This window comes from Mirounga leonina, unplaced genomic scaffold, assembly GCF_011800145.1.
Source record: "Mirounga leonina isolate KUSES-001 unplaced genomic scaffold, KU_Mleo_1.0 Mir_53, whole genome shotgun sequence".
NCBI lineage: Eukaryota > Metazoa > Chordata > Mammalia > Carnivora > Phocidae > Mirounga > Mirounga leonina.
Window position 1 is genome coordinate 51,595,125 of NW_023270807.1, and position 21,059 is coordinate 51,616,183.

At 34.5% G+C, this 21,059-nt stretch overlaps 1 protein-coding gene across 1 annotated transcript; it reads left to right on the forward strand.

Annotated features, from left to right (window-relative positions):
- The first annotated feature begins 16,141 nt into the window (after positions 1–16,141).
- On the forward strand, positions 16,142–19,134 carry LOC118001100 (ferredoxin-2, mitochondrial-like). Its single transcript, XM_034991060.1, has 2 exons — positions 16,142–16,150; positions 18,427–19,134. The coding sequence occupies exons 1-2, from the start codon at positions 16,142–16,144 to the stop codon at positions 18,988–18,990; spliced, it is 573 nt and encodes a 190-aa protein (XP_034846951.1). The 3' UTR covers positions 18,991–19,134.
- Positions 19,135–21,059: the final 1,925 nt, after the last annotated feature.

A 21,059-nucleotide genomic window follows, 5' to 3' on the forward strand; every position in this document is an offset into this window, starting at 1 on the left:
TTAAAATAAAATAAAATAAAAATAAGATAAAAAATTAAAAAGTACTCTACAAATATTAATTATGCTATTTCTATCTTCATTCCTAATTAATGCTCTTGTCAATTATATCAGTGTTTAAAATGCTGATGCATACTTAACATCCTGTACAGTTATGTATGAGATGATTCTGTATCAAAAAAGATTGAATTATGTGACACTGACACCTAACACTACTATAGTGATACAAACTATAAAGCTAACCGTCTGCTTATGTTTTTGCATCCATCTCTTCATTTAAGAAGGTAGGAAACCAAGAAGGGCTGTCAAAGGACTTTTTATATGAAGCAGCATTTGCCTAGGAGGTATCAAAATCATGTGTTCTAACTCACTAAAACTGGTTCTAACCAGCTAAAATTGAGTAACAACTGTGAATTTGAAGTGACCCATATCTGATGTTGATAATGATCATAAATCTCAAGTAACACATATATGATAGACTCTCATTGGATACAACTGAAGACTTTCCTGACCAATGACAATGGACTTTGTCTTAGCCAATGTCACAAGGGATGTGTATATTTGTTCTACCTTATCTAGGGTGCATGTTAGCATGATCACAAAGAATTTCCCCTTTTAAGCTCATGAAGGAGCCATTCTATAAATTTTTTCACCAATGTGTCTTTCTGCCTAACAAACAAAAATTCAGAGCACATTTTTTTTTTATTGATACAGCAACATTTAGTGATCAATGTCCACTTTTCTTTAACAATATAAATTGGGGATAAGTTATAGTTATAAATAAATATATTTCAAATAATACTGTAAACATTGATTTAGGAGTTTGAGTGATTATTTTTTCTTTTTGCCATTTGAACAGTATTTCTAGTATTTTTTCTTTAAGTTTGAATTTCAAAAGAAACATTTACTTATGCCCCTTTCTTATCATAAGTGGTTAAATTTAATGCTTTTACTCCTTAATTAGTTTCATGAGTTGTTAACAGTTTATATCAAGGTACTTATAAATTACAAGAATCTACCTCTTTTCTCATTTAGGTCTGTATTCATCTCCAAAGTCATATATGCTATAATTTTAGGGAAACAATGGATATGGTAACATCTGTTCAAAATACCTGATGGAATATTATTTTTCGGTTGTTCAAAAATTAATATAAATGATCAGGTTAAAGATGAAATCTCCTGAATTACAATGGAACAGTAATTCTCAAGTGTGTTCCAGGAAACACTGGTTTCTTCAAATTTATTAAGTGTTAGATGACAAGAAAACAAACAAAAAAACAAAGAACAACTTTTCTGATATAATAGGATTGGGAGGTGCTGGTTCAACAAAGTTTAATAGCTTCCTGTACTGAATAATTTCTCTGAGCACTTACAATAGTACTGTTCATTGTGAATCTCTAAAAGGGAAAAATGTAAACACATATTTCTGAAACTTTTTTCACTTCAGAACTCTGACAACTTCTCATTGGGTTAATGATGTGGAAGAAAAAACTGTATACTTTGTGTGTGTGTGTGTATTATATATATATATTTAAACCACTATAATGAATTATATGATCAAATAATAGACATATTTAGAATTTTGATGTATACTGTAATTAAAAAATGCTAATTTCAGAAGATAAGTACCACTGGAAAACTTTGTCATGGGAAGCTCTAGCAGCTCAGTCCCCTAGACTTTGAATTTGTTATTAACATTCTCAGTGAAATTTTTTTCCATAAGGTTTCTCTCTATGATTTTCCTTTAGGGCAGTCATCATATCTGAGAGTGGAGTCATGAAACCAAACCCCTACAAGATAGGGATATTTGTATTATCTCTGGGTCATACATAAAGTATGTTTTTCTTTCCCTTTAGCTTTGGAAATTCTACTATGTCTTCCCTACCATCCAGGGAGCATATGCTCTATCCTCACTACCCCCAGCACTCCTTATCCTTAGTAAAAGGAAAAAAATATATATATACTATTTACCCCAACGACTGGCAGTATGAGGGGGAATATATTCTAAATATATCATATTATATTTATATTATGTTCTAAATATTCTTATTCCAAGGATTAGATTGAGGAAGACTTCTTAAAAAAGTACCAAAGTGTTCAAGTTTTGGAACCTAAAGGAGTTCCACCCAGTTCCATATGGAAGAAGCTCACTGCATCCTGTTCTCTCACTGAATGAAATAAAACCCTGGACAATTTGCATGAAATAGCTATCTAAGGACCTTGAGGTAAATATGTGAGCAGGAAAACTAGGGAAAAACATCATAATCTTAAGTACTAACAAATCAGTGGTGAGTTTTGTTCCTCTGGTATCACCCAGCCTAGACCCAAAGGTAGCCTGAAATTCAGAAGCAGGCACTGAATAAGAACAGAAAGAATCCTCAAAGAATCCTTCTCTGTTCTAAGAGTTAAATAGAATGGAGAAAATTCTGTGGGATTTTCCCCCTTCATCCATTCCTCTTGACTCAGCCCTCAAGAATCTTGCTGGGGCTGGGAGGTGAATCAGCATCAACTGGAAGGCATGAAAACCCTGAAGGGGAATCCTTCTATCTATCCAGTTGTGTTGTCGCCTTAAGATCTTGGATCGAATTCTTGCCCTTTTTTCTCTCTTTGTCCTTCTCTTTTTAGCTCTATATGCAGCCTCATTTATAAGAAATGGGCAACAGAGTAGAAAATCCAAAGCACCAGCTTTCTGGCCAGAGGACTGGGAAGGGAAGCCTCTATGGAACTAGATAATGTCAGTGGTGAAAACTCAGAACAATCTCATAAAGTTGTGTAAAATCTCCTGAGTTTACCTCAGAGACTTGCATGCATGAATCTGGCCCAAAAGGATATAAATAGGCTTTGAGAACTGAACTATATGGTAGATTACCACATAAGACTGAGATCGACCACTAGTGGGCACATGAGGTTGATCTGTGTAACAGATAAACATACACATAAACATATATAAACATCTTGAAAACTGAATTGACATTAAAACTGCACACTACAGAAGGAAGGTTAGAACTTTCACACTGAATCTAATCTGATAGATTCCCTAAAAAAACAGACAAAAGAAAAAAAAAATACGATTTAAACAGAGAGCCAGCGTCTCATACATAGCATCCAAAATTTCTATTACACAATTTAGAAGTTTTGGCATACAAACAACCACGATAATTTCAACTAACAACAAAAAAAGACATGCAAAGTTGGTACTAATGTTGAAACTATCACTAATGGACTTGAAGGCTTTTATTATGACCATGCTCAAAGAAGTAAGCGTGAACCCACTTAAAATAAATAGAAAGATAGAAAATCTCAGCAGAGGGGTGCCTGGGTGACTCAGTTGGTTAAGCAGCTGCCTTCGACTCAGGTCATGATCCCGGGGTCCTGGGATCGAGTCCCACATCGGGCTCCCTGCTTAGCGGGGAGTCTTCTTCTCCCTCTCCCTCTGCCTGCCTCTGCCCCTGCTTGTGCTGTCTCTGTGTCAAATAAAAATAAATAAAATCTTTAAAAAAAAAAAAAAAAAAGGAAAATCTCAGCAGAGAAATAGATAACATAAAGATTAAATAAATAAAAATTTTAGAATTAAAAATACATTTACAAGAATATAAAATTCACTGGATTAGTTCAATAGCAGAATAGAGATGATAAAGACTGTGAAGTTGAATATAAATAAGAGAAATAAGGAGTCTGTGACACAATACAATAAAAAATCCAACTCTTTTGTCATTAGGTTCTTAGAAGGTAAGGAGGAAGAGTGTGGTGATGGGAAAAAAATGAAGAAATATGAGTAAAAACTTCCAAGTTCTGGTGAAAGACAAATAAGAGATTCAAGATTAGAGATACAAAACTGAATAAGGTCAAAGCATTCCCTCCCCAGATGGATCATAATAAAAATGATGAGAAACAAAAATAAGGAAAAATTCTTAAAAATCAATCAGAAAACAAGATGAATTAAACATATAAAGGACCAATACCAATGACTGAGATTTTTTTTTCCCCCTAATCAGAAACTATGGGGGGGGGCAAAAGGAAATACGCCAACATTTAAAAAAATGCTAAAAGAAAAAAGTGACAATTTAGAATTCTATGTTCAGGGGAACAAATGTATACTAGAAAAAAAGAAATAGTTAAAAAACATGATAGGTAAATGGAAATGAAATACTAAAGAATATTGAAAGAACACAAAAGATGGCGGGAAATGGAAACCGAGAAACAAAATACAGGAAGCAAACAGAAAACAAATGATACAATTAAAAAATCATAATTATATAATAATTACATTAAATATAAACGGTTTAAAAACACCAACTAAAAGACACATAATGGAAAACTTACATAATTTGTCACCAGCAAAAAGGTTCCAAAAGAATACTAAAAGAAGTTCTTCTGATGGAAGGGAAATGATGTCAGAGAGAAACTTAATTTGGAAGAAAAAGAGATTGGAAGGAAGGGATAGAGAGGAGAAAGAGACAGATAGAGAAAGGAGAGCATTACAAAGGGTAAATATTACATAAAAATGTATGATAGTTGAAAGAAAAACTATAAAACTGCATGACAAGATCTCTAATATCTTTAGATAGCACACATATAACTATTACTGTATAAAAAGGGAGGATAAAGGAATCTTTATTTTGTGAGGTTTCCCTATCCTACAATGATGTGAATAAAATGTGGGAAACTCCTTTTCAACATGAAATTTTTGTAACTATTATGTTTAACATACAAATAAAACCTAATGAATAGACTTCCACTTCCAGCCAGAGTGAACTAACAGGAGAGTTTGCTTGAAAGAACTTAAATAAAGTAGAAAATAGGAATGCCTGGATAGCTCAGTTGGTTAAGCAACTGACTCGATTTCGGCTCAGGTTATGATTTCAGGGTTGAGAGATGGAGCCCCACATGGGCCTCTGCACTGGGTATGAAGCCTAAGAGTCTCCCCTCTCCCTCTGCTGCCACCCCCCAACTCTCTCACAGGCACTCCCTTTCTAAAAAAGAAAAAAAAAGTACAAAATATATATAAAACATGTTTTTCAAGATACTGGACATTAAATATAAGAATAAATCTTTTAAAAGTTATCAGTGGAATTGCAATTGTACATTAAAAATGTTTTACAAATGAATAAAGAAGAAAAAGAAATAAGAAAAGTAGGAAGAATACAGAAAACAAACAGCAAAATGGTTGATGTAAATCAAACCACATAAGTGATTACATTAAACATGAATGGACCAAACATTCTAATCAAAAGGTAGATATTGGAAAAATGGCTAAGAAAAAAAGACATGGCTATGCTATCAATAGGGGACACAAAAAGGTCAATGATACACAAAAGTTAAAGTAAAGGGATGCAAAAAGATGGGCGATGTAAACACAACTTTAAGAGGGCTGGAGTGACTATATTAATATTAGAAAATGTAGATTTTAGAAAAGATTGATTAGTAGAAAAAAGGGGACATTTCAAAATGACTAAAAGTTTATCTTATACATTGGATATGCATAAGAAATACAAAAAATATGTACCAAAAAACGGACCCCAAACAAGGTTAAGCAAAAATTGACGAATTTGAAAAGAAAAACAGACAATTCAGCAATTGGAGATTTCATTATTCACCTGTCAGTGATTTAGATAACAATTAGAAAGAAAATCAGTAATAAAGAAGTTTTGAACAATACTATAAAACAATTTGTATAAGTGAAATTTCATATTTGACCCAGTAAGAGCAAATATACATTCTTTTAAAAAAGCATATAGACTATTCTCCAGGATAGACCAAATGCTAAGATATAAAACAAACCTAAATACATTTTAGGTAATCAAAAAAATCAACAAATATCAATAAAAATATTAATAAAACAAAAAGCTGATTATTTGAAAATGAGTAAAATTCAAATTTAGCTAGACTCTCTAGGAATGTATATATATATATCCTTAGAATATATATACACACATATATATATACAGAGAAAAATGAAGTGTATAGAACATTATTACAGACACTGCAGAAATGAAAAGTTAGAGATTAGTACAAACAACTTTATGCCTCAAAATTAGACAACTTCAATTAAATGGACAAATATCTGGAAAAGTCAAAATCTCTGTAGTTTATTCAAGGAGAAGTAAAAACATGAATAAACTTACAACAAGTAAAGAAATTGGATTAGTAAATAAAACATTTCCACAAAAAGCCCAGGTGCTGATGTTTCACTAGTTTAATAAATATTAGCAAACTATATCCAAAAGACATAAAATCAATTATACACCATCACCAAGTGAATTTATAAAATAGGAAAATAATTTGAATAGACATTTTATAAAATAAGATGTATGGATAGCTAAAAAGAACATGAAAAGATGCTCAACATCATTAAACATTAGGGAAATACAAATTAAAATTACAATGAGATACCACTACACACCTCTATAGAATAATTATAGTGATATAAACTATCAATACCAGGTGTTGCCAATGTAGTAGAGAAAGCAGTAACCTTCTACCTTGCTGGGGAGGGAATGTAAAATGGTACTGCCATTTTTGGAAAACAGGTTTTTTTTGTTTTTTGTTTTTTTGTTTTGTTTTGTTTTAAAGGATGAGTATATACTTACTCTGTGAACCAGTAACCCACTCCTATGTATTTACCCAAGAGAACTGGAATCCTTCATCCAAAGATTTGTCCATTTATCTTCATAGCAACATTATCCAAAACAGCTAAAATTAGCATCCAGCCAAAAGGATAATAACTGGTGAATGGATAAAAAAATGAAGTATACAATGGGATACTTTTCAGAAATAAAAAGGGACAACATACCCTACAACATTCATAAGCCTCAAAAATTTTACAGCAAGAGAAATAAACCAGAAGAAAAAATATAATTTATATGAGTCCATTTATATGAAATTTCTAGATGAAGCAAACCTTATATGCATTAAGCAACCAGAATAATTAGGGAGGGGAACAGATTCTGGGACTGGGGATAGGAGCAGCAATTGACTGTCACTGGGTATGAGGGCACTGTTGGGAGCAATAAAAATGTACTGGAACTCTCTCCTGATGGTCACTGAACAACTTTTTCATTGAACAATGTAAGTTAAAATAGGCGAATTTTATGTTAGTACATAAAAGGCTGTTAACAAAAAAGGGAAAAATTTAAATAAACATTTCAAAAAATATATATATGACAAACACATAATTAGTATTCAGCATGATTCATCATTTGAGTAAAACATATTAAAACCACAATAAGCAGCCATATTCATAATTGCCAAAACTCGGAAGCAACCAAGATGTCCTTCAGTAAATGAATAAACTGGTACATCTAGACATATTATGGAATATTATTATGGAATATTATGGCATATTATTTAGCACTTAAAAAAATGAGCTATCAAGCTATGAAAAAGACATGGAAGAACCCTAAATGTTTATTACTAAGTGAAAGAAGCCAATCCGAAGAGGCTACATATTGTAAGATTTTAACTATATGACATTCTAGAAAAGGATGTGTCTATGTGTCTCCAAAAGTATGAAGGCAATAAAAAAAATCATTGATAGATAGGGCTTGTGGGTGGGGGAGAGGGATATATAGGCAGAGCACAGAGGAGTTTTAAGGCAGTGAAAATATTTCGTATGATGCCATGATAGATAAAGATCATTACACATTTGTCTAAACCCATAGAATGTACAACACCACGAGTGAATCATAATATAAATTAAGGACTTTGGGTAATAATGATGTGTCAAAAAGTCTACTGATTGTAACAAATGTACTACTTTGTTGAGGAATGCTCACAATGTGGGGGGCTGTGTGTAGGGAATGGGAGGGAACATATGGGAATGGTATTTTCTGCTCAATTTTGTTGTAAACCCAAAACTCCTCTAAAAGAATAAAGCCTATTAAAAGGCACAATGAGATACTAATACACATATATTAGTAGTCTAAAATTTAAAAGTATGACCATTTGAAGTGTTGATGCAGATATGGAGGCACTGGAATTCTCATATGTATGCTATTGACAGAAATGTTCAATTGTACAAATACTTGGAAAACAGGTTTGACAGTTTCTTAAAAAATTAAACAAGAACCTACCACTTGACCCAGACATTCCACTTCTATATTTTTACCTAAGAAAAATGAAAGCAAACGTCCATACAAAGATTTTTCTACAAGTGTCATAGTAGCCTTAATTTTCACAGCTGAAAATTAGAAACAACTCAAATGTTCATCATCCTCAGATGCATGTATAAACAAATTGTTATGTCCGTACAATGGGATGCATTATTCAGCAACAGAGAAGAACAAAATATTAATACACACAACAGTATGAATTACACTTAATGAACCAAGTAGGAAAATAAAGTACACACTATATGGTTGCATTTATATAACATTCTAGAAAAAGCAAAATATGACAGAAAGTGTCATTAAAAAGTATCATAAAGTGACAGATAGTGATCAGTGGTTGCCTAGGATGGGGGTGGGCCTGGAGAGATGAGGGAGAGGTATTACAAAGAGACATTTTTAGGGGTGTTAGAAATATTAATTACATAGATTGTGATAATAATATGATTTATACATATATGAAAACTTAGAAAACTGTATAAGTGCAGTTTATTTTGTATCAATCCCCCAAAAAGGTGTTAAAAAGATACTGAAATGATTTTTTTCATTTTTTTATATCTATTTTTTATATCATTCAAGAAATCAATCTTTACTGATTTTGTCAACAGCAATGCAATATTAGCCTGGTAATGAAGTTTAGAACACATTTTCTGACATCCAGTTCAATAAGTTAAGCAGTTGAGAAGATAATTGTTTAATTTCAGGTAAAGTAAAAAAAAAGTAAAAAAAGTAAAAGCAAAGCTTTCAAATATAGATGGTTGGTTGCTTCAGGGACTTTTAAATACATGCTGAATTCATTGTTTTATCCAATTTTTCCCGTAAAATTAGAACTCAATAAAAAACATTTTTGGTACTTTTGTCAGTTCTATGTGCTATTTACAGAGAGACTGGTTTCTGTGGGGTTTATAATATGTAGAGGTCATCATATTCAGAGAGAAATGGCATGGTAATGATTCCATTCCAGAGATATTCTGATAAAGCACAAGCTCAAGCTTTGTAGGTCCTTTTGACCTTCTTAATAATAATAGCTAACATTTAGTCAATGCTTAATATATGCAATATATTATCTTATTAAATCTTCTCTACAACCTCTTGAGTTCTGTACTATAAATATCCTCAATTTGTAGATGAGGACATAGAAATATAGAAGTTAAGCAGTTTGCTCAAGGGAGTAAGTGAGGAGCAAAATTTCCAATTCAGGTGTGTCTAAGTACAGAACTGAGCTCTATGTCTCTATACTTTGTGTTTCCTTCTTATTCACAGGAAAATAAGCATTAGACATAGAGGTGAAAATTAATAAATTATTATTTTAAAATTGTAGATGTTCCATGTGACGATCCTCTGGTCACATGACTGATTTCATTCAATCACTTATGTATCCTTGTATACCTACAAACAAGGTATGATTTCATAGCTATATACTATGTGATTGATTCCATACAATTTTGGAAATAATAAAGTTCTAGTCAAGGTCACTACAATATACAAAATTGTATCTCTTCATTCACTGCCTTCTCAGTTCTATGACAAATGATGCTTTTATAATTTAAGGATAAAAAATAAGCAGCTATGAAAAGAATCAGCTACCATTTTTTTTAAGGCAGTAAGTAATAACCCTCAGAGGCCCACCACCTGCAACTGCAACTTTCTTCATACATACCTGAGAACTTATTATTCTAACTATATGTTTCCCCCCTTTCTTGTTTTTATCTCAGTGTGTGGTTCTTCCTTTCTATGTCTCTACTTCACTGGGTCAGAAGTGAGATACCAATCTTTAAAGTAGCTCTGCTTATTTTCTAGCTAGGAAAATTAAATTGAACCTCCCTGACTTTTTCCCTTAACTTCCTACTTGCTACCTAATTTACCACTGCCGCTACCTAAGTAGGCCCTGTTCACAGTGCTAGAGACATCCCAAGGCGTCCTCATGATGCTGGCCATCTCCACATCTGGTCTGATCACTGTAAACTCCGCTATGCTTAACTTCTGTTCCACTGACAGACAGGACCCCTGGCCTATCTGCTGTTATCACTCATTTTGCACAATACAAAGTTTTATGATGATAATCTACATATTTCTCTTCCCTGCCTTTTGTCTAATTTTTACTTCCCTTCTGTTTTCTTGATCCTCTACCATATTTACTCTCACTCCCATTTTTGTTGATTCTGATATAGCATTAAAATTTTAAAAAATATTTACTTCTTGTTCAAAATTGTTAAGTTCCCTGTTGCCAATTTAAAAATTATGTGAATCCAGGGGTGCCTGGATGGTTCAGTGGGTTAAGCGTCAGACCCTTGATTTCGGCTTAGGTAATGATCTCAGGGTTGTGAGATCAGCCCTGTGTCACATAGGCTCTGCACTGGGCTTGGAGCCTGCTTGAGATTCTCCCTCTGCCCCTGCTCTCTCAATCTCTTAAAAAAAAATACATATATATATATATGTATATATATATGTATATATATATATATGAATCTGATTCTTTTTTCAAATATTTAAGATTTTTATTTATTTGAGAGAGAGTGAGAGAGAACAAGCATGAGCAGGGTGGGAGGGTAGAGGGAGAGGGAAAAGCAGGACCCTGGGATTGTAACCTAAGCCGGAAGGCAGATGCTTAACCGACTGAGCCACCCAGGTGCCCCTGATTCTTGTTTGTTTTTGTTCAAACCTGTTTTATGCCCCTTATTTTTTATTAAAAATTATGTAATTATAAATTTTGGGGGTTTTTCTCTCAAAGTAATAAAGGACCTCCTAATTAGTTTATAGATTTATTTATGTTAATATAGCATTTCTTTATTTGTGTTGGCCATAGCCATAAATTATAGAATTGCATACCTACCTCATACTACTTATTAGAATCAAAGCTGCTCTATTGCAAAATAACTATTTTGCTAGACTTTATAATTCTTTCTGTAACGATATGCGATGATTTCTTTTCTAAACATATAACTATGAATTTCCACAGAGATAGACATTGTTATAATCATATCAAATATGTGAAAGTATGTATTTAAAAAGAATCAGGTTGGAGTAATAATTCTCAAGCTGGGGGGATGTGTGTGTAGGAACATGCACTTTGATATTATTTTGTTACCAGATATACACCAAAGCACATAGTAATGGGTATAATATTATGCTAATTATGACCTAGATATATAGTTTGTTTCATAGATTGTATGATGATGATATTTACAGTTCTAAAAGTATATGTTCCACGAATAATTATTTTTACTAGAACTGTCGTCTTTTTAGCCTCAATGCCAGCAAGATCTACTCGAAACCCAAATTTTAGTTTTTTTTTTTTTTCTTTAAAGATTTTATGTATTTATTTGAGAGAGAGAGCAAGAGACATTACAGAGGGAGAGGGAAAGGGAGAAGCAGACTTGCCACTGAGCAGAGAGCCTGATGTGGGGCTCAATCCCAGCACCCTGAGATCAGGACCCAATCGAGAGGCAGACGCTTAACTGACTGAGCCACTCAGGCGCTCCCCAAATTTTAGTTCTTAGTAAGCAGTTGAATCAAAACAAATCAGTTAATTTTAGCTCAGACAGAATAAAAAGCTTCAGGCCTCTTTAGGCATCCCCTCAGGGGTTGAGTTGGTACTATAGGTTAGATAATTAGTCTTGGAGTAATCTTGATCACATGCTCCTAAATTCATGTGGCTTTAGGTAAGACATTTAACTCCTTTTAGACTTTATTTCCTCATACTTAGAATGAGTGATTAAGGTAGTGTTACAGAACCGTAGTCCTCAGACTTTGGGGTCTAGAAAAGAAAAAAAAAATCAGTAAAAGTTACTAAGAACAAAAACAAAACAAAAAGTAGATTCCTCCAGCCCAATCCTCAAATTCTCAGAGATTTTGACTCAGTGGTCCTTGTTGAAACATTTTAGGTGACTCTGACAGAGATGAAATTTGACTTTGAAGAATGCTTCATACTCTTGTGAAGAGTCAATGAATAAATAACTTGGCACATAATAGGTGCTTGCAAAGGAATTATACCCCCAGGCCACAGATTATGTGATTTATGGAAATATACTAAAATAATGAATCAAGTGAATCCTGAGGGTAGAGTCCACAATATTTGTTACTGAAGATTACACCATTTTAAAGATGCAGTTACATGAAGTAAGTACGAAACAAGGCATTTAAAAAAATTCCAAAATCTTAATTTCAAAGGTATTATAATATTTAAATAGACCAATGCTATTCTGATAATGACAAAACAGAAGCAATACAAAGAAGACAAGACAAAATTTAGGAGTATTTAAGAAACAGATAAAATCAACTAAGTCATAACTAATAGAGCCATATAAACATAAATCATTCAACCTTTAGCTTAAATGTAATCAAACAAATATAACATTGGAAAATATGACATACTTATTCTAAAAATTTGTAAGAACTGATACATACACAGATATTTCTAAAGATAAATCATTATGGACAAATTTTTACAAAGGACAGAAATAAAGTTTATTGTGAAGGGGATATACATACTTAAAGAACCTTCTTCATTAATAATAAAAGTCATGCATAATAATGCGAGTTAAAATAATTTTAATGATTAATTTTACACCTGTTAATCTAACAAAAGTCATTAACTTGGTTTGCCAGGCTATGTAGAGGCACATACATGTTAAATCTTGTTAGTGGGTTATAAATCTGCTCAGTTATTCTGGAGACCAATCAAATAATATATACCAAAGCTTATGCAATATTTATTGGAAAAGAAAGCCATAGAATGTTCTCAGGTCAATATTTTGGAAATATATCCCAATGAAACAAACATCTTAAAATATGAAATGCTGGTCACAAAAGTGCATAATTAAAAAAGAAAAAAAAAAAGAAAAGAAAGAAACCCTTGCAGGGGCCTACCTAGTGGACAACTGAAAAATTACAGTAGAAGGTAAATGTTTATTAAATGAATGAATGAAGTTAATGGAAGACAATGTAGCTATTAGAAAAATCAAGTATATTCTTAGAAAAAATATTCTAAAGAATAACTGGTATACTGATTTAATATGTCAAAAATAACACCAACTATTTTAGATCTCTAGTTTTAAAGTCTATGCTTTTTTCACACTTACTATTTAAAATATTTGGCAAACACTTTAAAATGCTTTGGAATTAATCCCTAAAATTGTGTATAATGATGTGTAAGATTTTTCAGAAAAATAAGCTCTATTGGTAAAACACTACTTTGGAATTCTCAACTAAAAAATACTAATTAAGACTGGATTGTATGTTTCCTGGCTCAGTTCATCCTTCCTAGGATTAAAGTGAGATTTAGGGCTAAGCAATTGATTGCTTCAAGTGATTTTTAATTTTGGTGAAGCAATAAGCTTGTTGATTGTTTTCACTGAATCAATTAAATGTTGGAAAAATTGACCAAATTCATTATTTGTTTGCTGACATTGCCTTAATCATCTCCACTTTCTTCCTTAGTTTTTTTCCAGGTGGAAATTGGATCTCTACCACAGAAATCATGTGAGGATATATAAAGTGGAAAATAAAAAGTACTTATTTCAGTTAATTTTTTTGTTACATATATTTAGACCCTGAGATATAATGGACTGAAAAAATAGTAATAATAATTACAAACACTTAACAATGTTCATCATAGTTTTGCTATGACAAAAATTTGGTACTTCGTACTTGGCTGAAAAGGCAGCATGACTTCAGGGAAAAGAGTAACCAAATCTTCGGAAGTACTGTAATTACTACTTATTATGACACACCAGAGTCTCTAATTATTCCATTCACAATATGCAATGCAGTTTTATTCATGATAGCAAATAACAATTTAGCAAGAAATGATCCTGATCCGATTATTAGTATCTAAGCAAAGAAATCATTCTATGTTGATGTCATACATTTTATCTTAAAAAAATAATAATCTATGTTGAATTAAAGGAATATGTCTAGAACAAAATCTTTTACAAGGCTATCAGTGGATTAAGCTTTCCTACTACAAATGTAACATTCTTTTTTGTTCTCAATGTTAAAATATATAGGTGGAGAAAGAGAAGTTAGCAAAACAAAGGAAAAGATCTATTTCCATATATCTCTGTTTCTCTGTGACAATTTTCCCTTTTAAGGGTAGTTAGACTTTTCTAATGGCACTGGTTCTATTAGCATTGGATGGATGTTGATGTAAAAATCCAGGAGCCAGAGCTATAGCAACAAATTTCCAAAGGCTATTTATAATATGACTCCCATCATGTGACCCCCACAAATTATCAGTGATATCTAATAAACCCAAGAATATCACTGATGATAAGGTGCAAATTGCTCATTTTTTTTCTCTTCAGTTTTTTTTTTAAGATTTTATTTATTTGAGAGAGAGAGAGAGAATGGATAAAAGGAGTGTGCTAGGCTGACAACATCTCCAACAAGCACATCAAAGAACAATATATACAGCATGATACTGGTTAGTAAAAAAAAAAAAAAAAAAAAAAACAAAACAACCTGGGAAGAATAAAACAAGATGAAATCAAGAGAGGGAGACAAACCATAAGACACTCTTAAGCATAGGAAACAAACTGAGGGTTGCTGGAAGGGTGGTGGGTGGGGGGAATGGGTGATGGGCATGAAGGAGGGCGCATGATGGAATGAACACTGGGTGTTTTATGCAACTGATGAATCACTGAACTCTACCTCTGTAACTAATAATACACTATATGTTAATTGAATTTAAATTAAAAAAAGGAACCCCCCCAAAAAGATTTTATTTATTTGAGAGAGAGAGAGAGAGAGAGGGAGAGCGTGCACGCATTAGCAAGGGGGAAAGGCAGAGGGAGAAGCAGACTCCCTGCTGAGTGGGGTGCCTGACCAGACCTGGGGCTGGATGCCAGGACCCTGGGATCATGACTGAGCCACCCAGGCGCCCCATCTTCCATTCTCAGAGGATGATATTCTTTGGACTCTGAAAGTAGGGTAGGCAGGAATGGAAGTCTGAAGTCCTTTTTATCACTAGGTAACATAACTATTCCTTGGTATAGAGCAGGATTTGAGAGAGAAAGTCTTAAGTAGCTTTTGCCTAAACCAGTTAGCCTTGGTTGAGAACAACTGTGACAATCATGATGCTTAAGAGCCTAAAGAAAAATGGTATCTACCACATTACCCCAATAATAATTGATATCTTCTGATAGGATAGACTCTCTGTATTCTCAGGAATTTTATGATTTTTGAGTCAAAATAGGAATCAATAATAGAAGACCTGTGTGGTGTTGTAACTAGAAGAGAGAATATGAAAATATCCAGTCTTGATCTGCTTGATATAGTGGGGAAAATCACTGATGTCCTTTCATATTATTATTGACCTCTGATGTGTTTTGAAGAAGAGACTTAGTTAAAATTTCAACTAAGAATCAGCTACTTAGAGCTGGGGTTGGGGACAGGGGGCAGTGGTGGGAAAGGAGAATAGGACTACATTAGTTCCATTTGAGAATGAAGTAACTGGAATTTCAGGTGTGCCTTCTCCAGTTAAGTATCTTCCAAAAAACTTTAGGTGAAAATTTTGTAGATACCTCTCATGTGATATTTGTATTTTACTGGCTTAAATAAACATGCCCATAATAGCTGCTATTTTTTAATGACATACATTTCATTAGCACAATTTGCAAAATCATTCCACATGTATGTTATAAATATTTTGGTATACATATGGACTTCAGAGTACTTTGTAGTAACTCTGGTGTTCACAGACTGGAAGTCACTACTCCAGATCTTCAGCAAGGAAAGATTTTGCAAAATAAAACTAGTTTGAAGTGTTCATTCAAAATAAGTTGAGGAGGCACGTTAAAAAAACTTGTTTACTTAGCACAAAAGAGATAATCAAACTAGAAGACCTTATCAAATAATGAATAGGTGATGTCATACAAGTAAGGGAACAGAAGTTTAGAGAGAGAGATACGGTACTCTGTGTCATGAACGGATGGAAGAGTGAGAGTCCGGGGGATAACCAGAGAGTGGAAGCACAAATGTAGGAAGGTTAACTACAGCATGGGTTGGGTTTGAAGTACAAAAGTACAATTTTGTAAGGAATGCCTAAGGTAAGATTTTGAACTGAACTACTATAGATAATTTTATAAATTCTCTACTTACATCCTTCTGAAATCTGCAGTGTATTGGTTATAGATTCTTTGCATAGAAGGTGATTTTCTAATATAAATGTTCTGGTTTGGCAAGAGCAAAAATAAGCTTTCTTTGGGAACAGTCTAGAAATAATATCAGACACGACTGAGTAGAGACATTTCCATATTCTTCTACTACTTGGTTCTGAGTGTGGAGCCAGTGGTTGATATTCATAAATAGCACTGTAACCTGTCACTGATAACTCTCCTGGATCTTTCTGCTCTTTTATCAATGGAATGAGTCAAGTGAAAACAAACATTTCAAAGCCTTAAGACAGTCCAAATGAAAGTAAAGGGCTCCATCTCTTTAAGAGCATTGTATAAAAATTCAACACTTTTATGCCAATAAACATAAATAAAATAGAATGCAACATAGTCAAAATTTATGAGTTTTAATTTAAGATAAAAGCCTCTGTTGCAATATATAATAATGTGTGAATTATATCTGATACAAATAAAAAAATGTATATGCATGTAAATCTATTATTACCTAAATAAGAGTACATCATTTCACATATACCCTTTACCATGGGTAGACATGCATCTTTCTTGTTGTAACCTCAATTTTTTAGGAGAAAAAAAATGTTATCTAAGGGAGAAAGATAATTTTTTTTTTAATAAATGTAGTCCTGTATTAGACTGTGTATAAGTTATGACATTCATTCAAGGGAACTTTTTTTTTTTTTTTTTGATGTGTTGTCAGGTAAAGTTGAAAAGATAAACAGAAAGACTTATATTTACCAGGAAGATTTTTGCCTCACTAGAAATGTGGATAGATTCTAGAGGTAAATATAAAGAGGATTTTAGACTGTGAACCACTACAAGTATAGTCTGGGGAAAATTAGAAGAAGCCTTAAGGTCTTATTGAAATAGTCCTACGGAAATCATTTGCAAAAGAACAAAATGAGGTGCTCTTTTAGTGATGTACTACTGTCACTTGGTCAGTGATTCTCCAGGAAGTGTGCACTGGGAATACCTAGAAGAGCTTTAAATTGTAGTTGCTCACCTCCCACCTCAGAAACGCTGATGCAAAGGGCCAGGAATAAGAAAGGAGGTGACTGGTAGGTGCATAAGGAAACACTAGTTTAGGTTTATAAGGTGATTTCAAATGTTACTTCTCCTCCAAATTGATGACCTTTGATTTGACCTCAAGGTCTCAAGCAATAGTCCTTGAAGAGAATGAGCTAATTCTTTAATCGGAATTACATTCAGGGCGCCTGGGTGGCTCAGTTGGTTGAGCGGCTGCCTTCGGCTCAGGTCATGATCCCAGGGTCCAAGGATCGAGTCCCGCATCGGGCTCCCGGCTTGGCGGGGAGCCTGCTTCTCCCTCTGACCCTATCCCCTCTCATGCTGTTTCTCTCTCTCTCTCTCTCAAATAAATAAATAAAAAATTAAAAAAAAAAAAAAGAATTACATTCAGTGATAGTTAAAAAATAAGTGTTAAATCTCTGTTCTGTTTTGGTTTTAAAACACCTAGCAACATAGAATAGTGAACTTAAAACACTATTTATTTACTTACTTATTTATTGAAATAACAGATTACTCAGATCATGCTTTGGTGCCTGGAAGTATAATGTACATCCTTTCCTTCCTCCCTCTTTATCTAGATGGGAGTGTCAAATGTCTGACATACTGAAAACTATTTGTTTTCCAGTATTTTTGCTGGTGGTCTCATTCATGAAATTATAGAGAGCAAGGAAAACAACTGGTTTTACTAAAAATATTAAATATTCATAGCTGCCTATGTTATATCAACCTCTACAAGGTCTCTGTCCAAAAGGTGAAAGGACTGCCATTTGGTACAAACCACAAGACTTAATCCTCAGCCACGCTACTCTTAGTGTTCTTGAGCACCAAGTCCATTGTGTCATCTGATGTCAATATGCAGTAATTATCTTTTAATAAAAGAACTGATGGGTTGTACAGAAAAGAGCATAGGCTGTAAAAACAAAAGGCCAACTGTTTAGTCCTACTTATGTGTCTTTTCTTCATGAATCTGGTATGTCTCAACAAATTTGAGCTTCACTTTCCTCACTAATGAAATGTACTTAAAATATACTCCTTACCTATGAGGAGCTCCAAAACATGACACATAAAATAAATAGAATATATATACTACTTTTGTATTTCTAAAACATTTAACATAAATTATATAAAAAATTAAAATATGTAGACTTTTTTTTTATGAACTGTAGAATACTGTTGTTTTGGCCACCTCCGTGGCCTGGGGAGGCGTGAGTGCTGGGATTCTGCTGGGGGCGGCCAGGGGAGCCTGGTGGAGCCGGCCTGGGGACTCTCAGGGGTCCGGGAAGGCGGCGGCGCCAGTGACAGCCAGAAGACTCCAAGCAACAGGCTTGCGCCTGGCGGGGGAAGCAGCAGCTGGCGGCCCCGAGAGGCCGGGGGATGTGGTGAACGTGGTGTTCATAGACCGGTCAGGCCAATGGATTCCGGTGAGCGGCAGAGTGAGGGACAATGTTCTCCACCTGGCCCAGTGCCACAGAGTGGACCTGGAAGGGGCCTGTGAAGCTTCCCTGGTGTGCTCTACCTGCCACGTGTACGTGAGCAAGGACCACCTGGACCTTCTGCCTCCTCCTGCTGAGAGGGAGGACGACATGCTGGACATGGCCCCCCTTCTTCAGGAGAACTCCCAGCTGGGCTGCCAAATCGTGCTGACTCCTGAGCTGGAAAGGGCCGAATTCACCTTGCCAAGGATCACCAGGAACTTCTACGCGGACGGCCATGTCCCCAAGCCCCACTGACGTGGGCAGCCGCACCACCCCGGGCACCCGTGGCCTTGGGGCGGGGACTGGAGGAATAGCCAAGTTGCCAGCCCAGCCCAGAGCATGGACAGGCCCGAGAGAGATGTTGGAAGCAACCAGAAGGCCAAAGCCCCTGCCTCAGAAAGATCCCATGTCCAGGCTCTGGTTTGGGAGGCAGAGGGGGACCCAGCCCTGCTGGGGTGGCCTCCCCAAAACTCAGGAGAATCAGTGTGTAGATAGGGTGGAATCTGACTGGAACAACAATAAAACTGTCTCACAGGAAAAAAAAAAATACTGTTGTTTTCACATTTTTTTTTTTTAAGATTTTATTTATTTATTTGACAGAGGGAGTCACAGCAAGAGAGGGAATACAGCAGGGGGAGTGGGAGAGGGAGAAGCAGGCTTCCCATGGAGCGGGGAGCCCTATGTGGGGCTTGATCCCAGGACCTGGGACCATGACCTGAGCCAAAGGCAGACGCTTAACGACTGAGCCACCCAGGCGCCCCTTCACATTCTTGTTTTTAAGAATGTTATTAATATTGCTTCCATGCTCCTTCCATAAAAGGAAACTATCAAATTGTCACTTTCTAAATGGTTAAATGAGATCTTTCACCTCTACTGTCTGCTCCTATAACATTGTACTATCTCAGAGGACTTAATCTATAGATGCTTCCTAGCCTGATAGCATCAATAAAAACTCTTATATTTGTCTATGACTTCATTCTTCATGATTTTCACTTATATTGTTGCACTGATTTTCCATAGTGATTTATGAAATGGGTACAGCCCATGATTTCTCCATTTTGAACATGGAGAATCTGAGGTCCAGAAAGGCTGAGTGAGACATGATGAATGATAATAAAGATTAAAGTAGAGGTTTGCTGAATCCTAATCAAATGTTTTTTTCCCTAAACTTAATTTAGAGCAAACTTTAAAGTTTTTATTGTGGTACTAACAGTGTTCAGGATTTATACTCCTATCACTTCAGGAATCAGATTCTTTGAAGCCTCTGTAAATTTCTCAAAGTTATTAATTAGTATAACATAATATGGTAGAGCACTGCATCAGTAAATAAGATTTATTCAGTGATTTTCAGTTGTCAAAACAAAAACTTTTGCATGCTTATTAATTTGTAGTCACCTTCATACAAAGTATGTTCAAACTGTAAGACCAAATCATTCAGAAAGACTTTCCCATATACTCTAAATTTATATATATCATATACAAAGATTTGCCTTTTGAAATACCAGATTTTCACTCAAAAAACTTCAGTACCTCTAGAAAATATCAACAGCCTTTTTAAATCCTTCACCATAAATAACAATTTCCTTAAAATGAAGCTAATTTGGCCCAACAAAGAGCGCCCAATTGCCATGAGAAGTTTGGCATCACTCTATTGATCACTCATACATTTATATGTAACTTCTCAAGTACCTATTTTATGGGCCTATTTAGCCTAGCAGGCTAAATATCTGAGATAAAATAATGACAAAGACACAGTTTATACTCCAAAAAACTTACATAATAGAAGAAAATATAGGCAAGTAAATAGATAATACAATGCAAATGAGTAAGTGTTCTCACATAAATAAGTAAAGGGTACTTAAGGGGGAACACAGAAAGAGCATTGCTAAGGCAAGCTTACATGGGCAGGGATGTCTCTTAAAGGAAAAAACATTTGAACTGAGATTTGAGGAATGAATAGGATAAAGTAGAAGAGAGGAAAACATTTCCAGAAGTACAAACAGGAGGTGTAAAAGTATGATGAAGGAAAGAGGGAAAACATGACTTGTTTTTGAAAACATGCAAGTTGTTTATATGAGACCAGAATACTAATAAGGTAAGAATGTTAGAAAGTCAACTGCGGAGGTGGGATGGGGCCAGGCTTTGAGATTACTGGTAGGCAAAGTAGAGTTTGGACTTAACTTAAAAAAAAAAAAAAAAAGTATCACTGAAGGATGCTCTTCCCAATGTAACTGTTAGTATTTCAATATATATAAATCTTTGTGGGGACACAATTCAACCCACAACAGAGGAACATGATCATCCACAACCTTCTTTACTGGTGT